The sequence below is a fragment of the Nerophis ophidion genome, linkage group LG25 (assembly GCF_033978795.1).
Source record: "Nerophis ophidion isolate RoL-2023_Sa linkage group LG25, RoL_Noph_v1.0, whole genome shotgun sequence".
Lineage (NCBI taxonomy): Eukaryota > Metazoa > Chordata > Actinopteri > Syngnathiformes > Syngnathidae > Nerophis > Nerophis ophidion.
The window spans coordinates 22,445,705-22,455,705 of NC_084635.1; the positions used below are offsets into that span (position 1 = coordinate 22,445,705).

Sequence of the window (10,001 nt, forward strand, 5' to 3'; positions counted from 1 at the left end):
TTGGGAAGCTTTAGCCTTTAGCCACACAAACACACGGTGATTCCTTGTTTAAAATTCCTGGAGGTGAAACTTTACTATGGATCAGAGCGCGGTTAAGCAAACATGAATCACGACAGAATGTCAACCAGCAGGTTTCGGTGAGAAAATTGTGGTTAAAAAGTTCTTACCGGAGAAAAGCTGAGCTTGTGCCGTCCATAGCTGCCGTCGACTCCCCTGAGACACTGTGCGTCAAGACACCCGTGGAGACACCCTTCCGACTATCAGGTAATATTTAACTCACTAAAACAATAGCAACACAATAGAAAGATAAGGGATTCCCCAGAATTAACCTAGTAAATGTGTCTAAAAACATCGGAATGCGATCGCGTTTTTTTTTTGTTTTTTTTCTAGTCCGTCGCTATCAATCTTTCATTCTCGCTCAAATTAATGGGGAAATTGTCGTTTTCCCGGTCCGAATAGCACTTTTTGCTGGAGGCTCCCGTTAAAAACAATGTGAATATGTGAAGAGCCATTAAAACATGTGACGTCATTGTCTGCGACTTCCAGTAGAGGCAGGGCTTTTCTCTTTGTACCGAAAGTTGCGAACTTTATCGTGGATGTTCTCTACTAATTCCTTTCAGCAAAAATATGGCAATATCGCGAAATTATCAAGTATGAAACATAAAATGGACCTGCTATCCCCGTTTGAATAAGAAAATCTCATTTCAGTAGGCCTTCAAGTGTTTTTTTCATCATCTATTCTCTACAAAAAACCTTCCATAAAAGAAAAAAAAATGTACGAAGGAATGACAGACCGAAATACACATTTTTAAAAAAAATAAAAAATTAAAAAATAAAAAATAAAAATAAAAATATATATATATATATATACATATATATATATATATATGTGTATATATATATATATATATGTGTGTGTGTATATATATATATATATATATATATATATATATATATATGTGTGTGTGTGTATATATATATTAAAGATACATTTAGCAAATTGGCTATTTCTGGCAATTTATTTAAGTGTGTATCAAACTGGTAGCCCTTCGCATTAATTGGTACTCGAGAAGTAACTCTTGGTTACAAAAAGGTTGGTAACCCCTGCTATAGCCATTAGCTAGTCAGATAAATTAGCTGCCGCCAATCAATGGCAGAGTGACAGCCAAGGCAAAGCTAATATTAAAAGATGGCAGAAAAGTCGAACTGCAATGGGTGTCAATTGTGAGCGATCGGTCACGCTGGCATGTACTGGATAAGCCTGCAGTGAACTGATGTGAAGCTGTTTATTGCACTTCTTTTCCAGATAGTTTCATATTATCACGGTCATAAAAATACGTCACAAAGAGCGTCCTTTGGTAGCTCAATTCGAAACGCTTACGTTTGTCTCCAAACACTGGACGATTTATTTTTCAAGAGACGGTTAGGTTGTGTGTTACTCACGGAAAGTCACAGCTATAGAGTTTATCCGCCATGGTGCGTTTGGGTACAACTCGGAAATAGGAGTGATACATGTTTTAAATGACTTTAAAGTTAACCAACTGCGGAATTACAGGCTAGAAAAGAGCAGAGGTTAAAAAGTAAAATTTAAGTTGCAAGATTGGAGAGTTAGTTTCATCAGCATGAACGGTATGGCCGGATAAGGGATGGATGAAAGGCGTGACATGAACCTCTTTGATGCCTCGATTTAAACCCTTGGACAGTTGAGGCTTAAGTCAACACTGAACATCTGCAGGTAAAGTAGTCCCTTTTTATGCAGAATGCAAAAAATATATATTTTTGAACCAGGGTGTTCAACGTTTTTTACAGCTCTTCTAACTTGATATTGTGAAAATAAAATAGTGATCGTTCATAGTCCGCCTAAATAGACTTATTTGACATATATTGTTAAACCTTACAGACCAGATGACAAAATGTATAGTTATCAAAAATAATCAAGATGCTACTAATGCACTTCCTGACAATATATGCTTATTACCTTTGTTTGGTATGAAGAAGGTAGTTCTAAAGTTAGGAAAGAAGGGTGGGATAGACTTTATAAATCCCAAAATGGGGGAATTTTGTGGCTGAAGTGCATGTTCACTTTGTGTGGTGTTCGGGTCTGTGGGACCCATCCATTTTCCTCCGCTTGTCCCTTTTCGTGGGACCCGTTTTCGATTTTTATTAAAGGAACAATGATACAATTTATTAATTTTTCAAACTGAGACTCACTGACTTTGGCTCATTTTCAATGAAAAATCAATCAATCAATGTTTATTTATATAGCCCTAAATCACCAGTGTCTCAAAGGGCTGCACAAACCACAACAACATCCTCGGTAGAGCCCACATAAGGGCAAGGAAAACTCACCCCAGTGGGACGTCGGTGTCAGTGACAATGATGACTATGAGAAACCTTGGAGAGGACTGCATATGTGGGCAACCCTCCGCCACCCTAGGGGACCGAAAGCAATGGATGTCGAACGGGTCTAACATGATACAGTGAAAGTTCAATCCATAGTGGATCCAACACAACCGCAAGAGTCCAGTCCAAAGTGAATCAAACACAGTAGCGAGAGTCCCGTCCAAAGTGGAGCCAGCAGGAAACCATCCCAAGCGGAGGCGGATCAGCAGCGCAGAGATGTCCCCAGTCGATACACAGTCGAGCGGCCTATCCTGGGTCCCGACTCTGGATGAGCGGTCCATCCTGGGTCCCGACTCTGGACAGCCAGTACTTCATCCATGGCCACCGGACCGGACGCCCTCCACAAGGGAGAGTGGGAACAATGATACAATTCATTTTTCAAACTGAGACTCACTGACTTTGGCTTATTTTCTATGAAGAACATATATCAGAATACATATTTAATGAACACACACCATACACCCCTCCTACACATTTCTATTACACATAATATGTCCGGTTTCACCGGACCCGGGGCTAATAGAAGTGTGGAAATTGATTGATTGGGACTTTTATTAGTAGATTGCACAGTACAGTACATATTCCGTACAATTGACCACTAAATGGTAACACCCGAATAAGTTTTTCAACTTGTTTAGGTCGGGGTCCAGTTGTTGCTCAGATGAAATAAAATGACAAAACTTTTCTTCTACATATAAAAAGTGCAACCTTAAACAGTTTCAAGTCAACTCAGCCTCAGATTAACTTTTTGAAATCAGCCTCTTTCATTTTGAAAATGATGACAGGGGAAGTGTCAATCGTGACGTCACGAGTTTGACCAGGCAGTAATACTGAGCATGCGCTAATTATTTTGCGAAGCGAGTTTGACCCGGCAGTAATTCAAGGCAGGCGCATACTATATGCCGGCGGCAATTCAAGGAAATACGGTAATCATCAACTTAAAGTGCCCTCTTTGGGGATTGCAATAGAGATCCATCTGGATTCATGAACTTAATTCTAAACATTTCTTAACAAAAAAATAAATATTTAACATCAATATTTATGGAACATGTCCACAAAAAATCTAGCTGTCAACACTGAATATTGCATTGTTGTATTTTTTTTCACAGTTCATGAACTTACATTCATATTTTGTTGAAGTATCTTTCAATAAATATATTTATAAAGGAATTTTGCAATTTTGCTATTTTTAGAATATTTTAAAAAATCTCACGTACCTTCATACCTTCAAGTACCCCCAGGGGTACGCGTAGCTCCATTTAAGAAAAGCCTGAAATGTACCTGCTGATGTACACATAAGTGAAATACTTGAGCTGTTGGAGACACAAAATACAATAAAAAAATGTTCTGTTTTACAGCAAGTTCCGGTCCAACAGTCCAACGATGACGTCTCGACTTCCAGTCTTAGCTTTGCTGCGCTCTTTCGTCATGCTGCTGACATTTTGCAGCCCAGGCCCAGCTTGTGCTCTTAAAATCAGCTCCGACCTGACGTCCTACCATGCGGCCCAGGAATCGAGCGTCACCCTTCACTGCGAATACACATATTCCTCTGTGGACAAGCACGACACCGAGGTGGAGTGGACCAAGTTGACCCCACACAGACATGACGACAGGATCGTTATTTGGTTTACCGGAGGCCAGCTGTATAACGACCTGGACGAACCCACGAAGGGCCGGGTCCACTTCGCTTCTCCCGACCCCCGTAATGGTGATGCCTCCGTGACCATCAGCGACCTGCGTCTTTCAGATACAGGGACCTACCAGTGCATGGTGAAAAAGCTACCTGGGCTCGACATTAAGAACGTCTTCCTGACGGTCATAGAGAAGCCAACATCTGCGGTGGAAGTGGAGCCTGCGGCGGAAACAGCTCATGCAACCAAAGCTACAGAAGCGACAGTAACGATCGTCACGCTTCTGCCTCTTCCTGCGGCAAAAAATGTGGCAGCCAGAGGCGACGGTGATAAAGCTCCGGAAGCATGTGTGGCGACCGCGACCTTGAACGATGGATATATAATTACCACAGTGGCAGTGACGACCGGCGTGTTTGTGTGTATCATGGCCTGCGTTCTCGCCGTCATCTGGTACTGTCGCAGAATAAATCGCGCAGAGCGGCGTGTGAGGGAGATGGTGCAAGTGGAGGCCCATCCTAAATTGTGGGTTTCCCCAGACACTAACGACATGCTGCCTCTGGCTTCAGACAAAGTGAGTGACACGTTTTTGACATGCAACATTTGACGTGTCTGCCGTCGTACTCTAATCATTGAATGTTTGCTCCTACAGGTGCACGTTATCGTCTTTAATGCGGTGTCCACTCTTTGAAGATGACCAGGACATCCGGCTGCAACATCATCCATTTTTTTTCTTTACCAGTGGTTCTCAAACTTTTTACCACCTTAGAAAACATTCGGCCCTCCAAGTAACACCATGATGACCGATATTAAAATACAATAGCGTAGTAGGCTTAAGTATTCAATAAAAACAAGGCACATGTTTTATATAACAAGTGTATTTAATATTTTTGGCCACTGTAACATTACACAGTGTTCCAACATTGAAACAATGATGTACATATTTACAGACTTACTTGGCATACTGTATCACTCGACCGCGTACCACTCCATCTTGGTACCACAGTGTGAGAATCACTATTCTATACTGTTTGTGTTGCAGCGGAACTTTAGGACAATTTTTTGCTGAGCACATTATATATGAAATATATTAGTAGTCATTTCAGACTTCCTAGATCTCCAATTGAGTGTACAGACTTTATCAAATGATCGTGCCAGGGACAAGCGGTAGAAAATGGATGAAATTGTCCCGTTACTTTGTTGTGATTATTTTTTTGTTTACTTTTGTGGCCTTTCTGTACTGTTTGTTCAAGGCATTTCATCAATCTTTCTGTGTGGTTTCAAGTTTACGAGGAGCTTTTTTTGCTCTCTCATTGCTATTTATTCATTGATTTTGATAAACAGCTGACTTCAATAAAGTTGTTTTGTACACTTTTGGCCAAAGTAGATCGGATGCTCTTTACAAATCGGACATTACACGTTGATATGTATATACAGTATAGAATATATATATAAAAAAATCCGATGATACACATATATATACACATACACATATATATATAAATATATATATATATATATATATGTATATATATATATATATATATATATTAGGGGTGTGGGGGAAAATCACATCGAATCGAATCGTTTACGTTGTGCGATTCAGAATCATCGAATCTCATTTTTAAAAAATCGATTTTTTTTTTTTAATTTTAAAATATATATATATTTTTTTTTTTTTTTTTTTTTTAATCAATCCAACAAACCACTACACAGCAATACCAATTCCAAAACCAAACTTGACCCAGCAACACTCAAAACTGCAATAAACAGAGCAATTGAGAGGAGACACAAACACGACACAGAACAAACCAAAAGTAGTGAAACAAAAATGAATATTATCAACAACAGTATCAATATTAGTTATAATTTCAGTATAGCAGTGATTAAAAATCCCTCACTGACATTGTCATTAGACATTTATAAAAATAAACGCGACACAGAACAAACCAAAAGTAGTGAAACAAAAATGAATATTATCAACAACAGTATCAATATTAGTTATAATTTCAGCATAGCAGTGATTAAAAATCCCTCACTGACATTATCATTAGACATTTATAAAAAGAAAAAAAAACAATAGTGTCACAGTGGCTTACACTTGCATCGCATCTCATAAGCTTGACAACACACTGTGTCCAATATTTTCACAAAGATAAAATAAGTCATATTTTTGGTTTGTTTAATAGTTAAAACAAATTTACATTATTGCAATCAGTTGATAAAACATTGTCCTTTACAATTATAAAAGCTTTTTACAAAAATCTACTAATCTGCTAGCATGTCAGCAGACTGGGGTAGATCCTGCTGAAATCCTATGTATTGAATGAATACAGAGTCGTTTTGAATCGGAAAAATATAATTTTTGAATCGAGAACCGAATCGAATCAAAAAAAATCGATATATTATCGAATCGTGAACCAAGAATCGATATTGAATTGAATCGTGGGACACCCAAAGATTCACAGCCCTTTTATATATATATATATATATATATATATATATATATATATATATATATATATATATACATATATATATATATATATATACACGTGTATATATATATATTCTCTGCTCTTCAGGGGACTTTATTCAAGTGTGTCTGTGGTTGTTACATATACATAGGGTACATTACATGGGGGTTTGGCCATTGTGACACAGTAGTGCCTTGCTTCTGTCCGGGATGTGAAACAGGCCTGTAGGGATGAAATGGCCTCTCTTATTGCTGACCTCACGTACCGTATTTTTCGGAGTATACGTCGCACGGGATGAAATGGCCTCTCTTATTGCTGACCTCACGTACCGTATTTTTCGGAGTATACGTCGCACCGGCCAAAAATGAATAATAAAGAAGGAAAAAAACGTATACAAGTCGCACTGGAGTATAAATCGCATATTTGGGGGAAATTATTTGATAAAACCCAACACCAAGAATAGACATTTGAAAGGCAATTTAAAATACATAAAGAATAGTGAACAACAGGCTGAATATAACATGCACTTGTATGTTATATGAGGCATAAATAACCAACTGAGAAGGTGCCTGGTATGTTAACGTAACATATTATGGTAAGGGTCATTCATATAACTAACATATAGAACATGCTGTACGTTTACCAAACAATCTGTCACTCCTAATCGCTAAATCCCATGAAATCTTATACGTCTAGTCTCTTACGTGAATGAGCTAAATAATATTATTTGATATTTTGAGGTAATGTGTTAATAATTTCACACAGGCTATGTCATCGCTACAAGCCTGTATCGCAGGTTTCTCTGCTCTTCAGGGGACTTTATTGAAGTGTGTCTGTGGTTGTTACATATACATAGGGTACATTACATGGGGGTTTGGCCATTGTGACACAGTAGTGCCTTGCTTCTGTCCGGGATGTGAAACAGGCCTGTAGGGATGAAATGGCCTCTCTTATTGCTGACCTCACGTACCGTATTTTTCGGAGTATAAGTCGCTCCGGAGTATACGTCGCACCGGCCGAAAATGAATAATAAAGAAGGAAAAAAACGTATACAAGTCGCACTGGAGTATAAATCGCATATTTGGGAGAAATTATTTGATAAAACCCAACACCAAGAATAGACATTTGAAAGGCAATTTAAAATACATAAAGAATAGTGAACAACAGGCTGAATATAACAGGCTATGTCATCGCTACAAGCCTGTATCGCAGGTTTCTCTGCTCTTCAGGGGACTTTATTGAAGTGGTTCTGTGGTTGTTACATATACATAGGGTACATTACATGGGGATGTAGCCATTGTGACACAGTAGTGCCTTGCTTCTGTGACGGCATGTGAAACAGGCTTGTAGTGATAAAATAAGCTCTCTTTTTCCTGACCTTACGTATATTCCGCTCTAACGTAGTAGTGAGCACTGTATAGTGGATAAACCACAGAAACCTCGACTATGTATATGTGTATATATATATACATATATATATATATGTATACATATATAAAACATATATATATATATATTTATATTGATATATCTATATACAAACCCTGTTTCCACATGAGTTGGGAAATTGTGTTAGATGTACATATAAACGCAATACAATGATTTGCAAATAATTTTCAACCCATATTCAGTTGAATGCACTACAAAGACAAGATATTTGATGTTCAAACTCATAAACTTTTTTTTTTTTTTGCAAATAATAATTAACTTAGAATTTCTTGGCTGCAACACGCGCCAAAGTAGTTGGGAAAGGGCATGTTCACCACTGTGCTACATCACCTTTTCTTTTAAAAACACTCAATAAACGTTTTGGGAACTGAGGAAACTAATTGTTGAAGCTTTGAAAGTGGAATTCTTTGTCATTCTTGTTTTATGTAGAGCTTCAGTCGTTCAACAGTCCAGGGTCTCCGCTGTTGTATTTTACGCTTCATAATGCGTCACACATTTTCGATGGGAGACAGGTCTGGACTGCAGGCGGGCCAGGAAAGTACCCGCACTCTTTTACTACGAAACCACGCTGTTGTAACACGTGTCTTAGCATTGTCTTGCTGAAATAAGCAGGGACATCCATGATAACGTTGCTTTGATGACAACATATGTTGCTCCAAAACCTGTATGGACCATTCAGCATTAATGGTGCCTTCACAGATGTGTAAGTTACCCATGCCTTGGGCACTAATACACCCCCATACCATCACAGATGCTGGCTTTTCAACTTTGCGCCTATAACAATCCGGATGGTTATTTTCCTTTTTGTTCCGGAGAACACCATGTCCAGTTTGTCCACAGTTTCCACATATAATTTGAAATGTGGACTCGACAGACCACAGAACACATTTTCACTTCGCATCAGTCCATCTTAGATGAGCTCAGGCCCAGCAAAGCCAGCGGCGTTTCTTGGTGTTGTTGATAAATGGGTTTAGCTTTGCATAGTAGAGTTTTAACTTGCACTTACAGATGTAGCAACCAACTGTAGTTACTGACAGTGGTTTTATGAAGTGTTCCTGAGCCCAAATGGTGATATCCTTTACACACTGATGTCGGTTTTTGATGCAGTACCGCCTGAGGGATCCAAAGGTCCGTAATAGCATCGCTTACGTGCAGTAATTTCTCGAGATTCTCTGAACCTTTGATTATTTTACGGACCGTAGATGGTAAAATCCCTAAATTCCTTGCAATAGCTCGCTGAGAAATGTTCTAAAACTGTTCGACAATTTGCTTACAAATTGGTGACCCTCGCCCCATCCTCGTTTGTGAATTATTTAGCATTTCATGGAAGCTGCTTTTATACCCAATCATGGCACCCACCTGTTCCCAATTAGCCTGCACACCTGTGGGATGTTCCAAATAAGTGATGAGTATTTCTCAACTTTATCAGTATTTATTGCCACATTTCCCAACTTCTTTGTCACGTGTTGCTGGCATCAAATTCTGAAGTTAATGATTATTTGCAGAAAAAAAAAATGTTTATCAGTTTGAACATCAAATATGTTGTCTTTGTAGCATATTCAACTGAATATGGGTTGAAAACGATTGGCAAATCATTCTATTCCGTTTATATTTACATCTAACACAATTTCCCAACTCGGTGTTTGTATATATATATATATATATATATATATATATATATATATATATATATATATATATATATATATACATATATATATATATATACATATATATCTATCTATATATATATATATATATATATATAGATAGATATATATGTATATATATATATATATATATATATATATATATATATATATATATATATATATATATATATATATATATATACAAACACCGAGTTGGATGGATGGATGGATATATATATATATATATATATATATATATATATATATATATATGTAGGTGTGGGAAAAATCACAAGACTACTTCATCTCTACAGAACTGTTTCATGAGGGGTTCCCTCAATCATCAGGAGATTTTAATGGAAGCATTCACATACAATGGTTTATATAGGGCA

The 10,001-nt window shown here is 37.7% G+C and overlaps 1 protein-coding gene across 1 annotated transcript; it reads left to right on the top strand.

Annotated features, from left to right (window-relative positions):
- Window positions 1-1,275: 1,275 nt before the first annotated feature.
- On the top strand, window positions 1,276-4,722 carry LOC133542826 (coxsackievirus and adenovirus receptor homolog). The gene is made up of 3 exons (XM_061887016.1): window positions 1,276-1,735; window positions 3,762-4,605; window positions 4,684-4,722. Exons 2-3 carry the CDS (start codon window positions 3,787-3,789, stop codon window positions 4,720-4,722), a joined length of 858 nt encoding a protein of 285 aa, XP_061743000.1. The 5' UTR covers window positions 1,276-1,735; window positions 3,762-3,786.
- Window positions 4,723-10,001: the final 5,279 nt, after the last annotated feature.

What these genes read in the sequence shown, in the direction of transcription:
- LOC133542826 (XM_061887016.1), top strand. Translation starts at nt 3,787, where the DNA reads ATGACGTCTCGACTTCCAGTCTTAGCTTTGCTGCGCTCTTTCGTCATG. An exon ending in TGCCTCTGGCTTCAGACAAA is followed by an intron (nt 4,606 to 4,683) that starts GTGAGTGACACG and finishes TTGCTCCTACAG; the next exon opens with GTGCACGTTATCGTCTTTAA.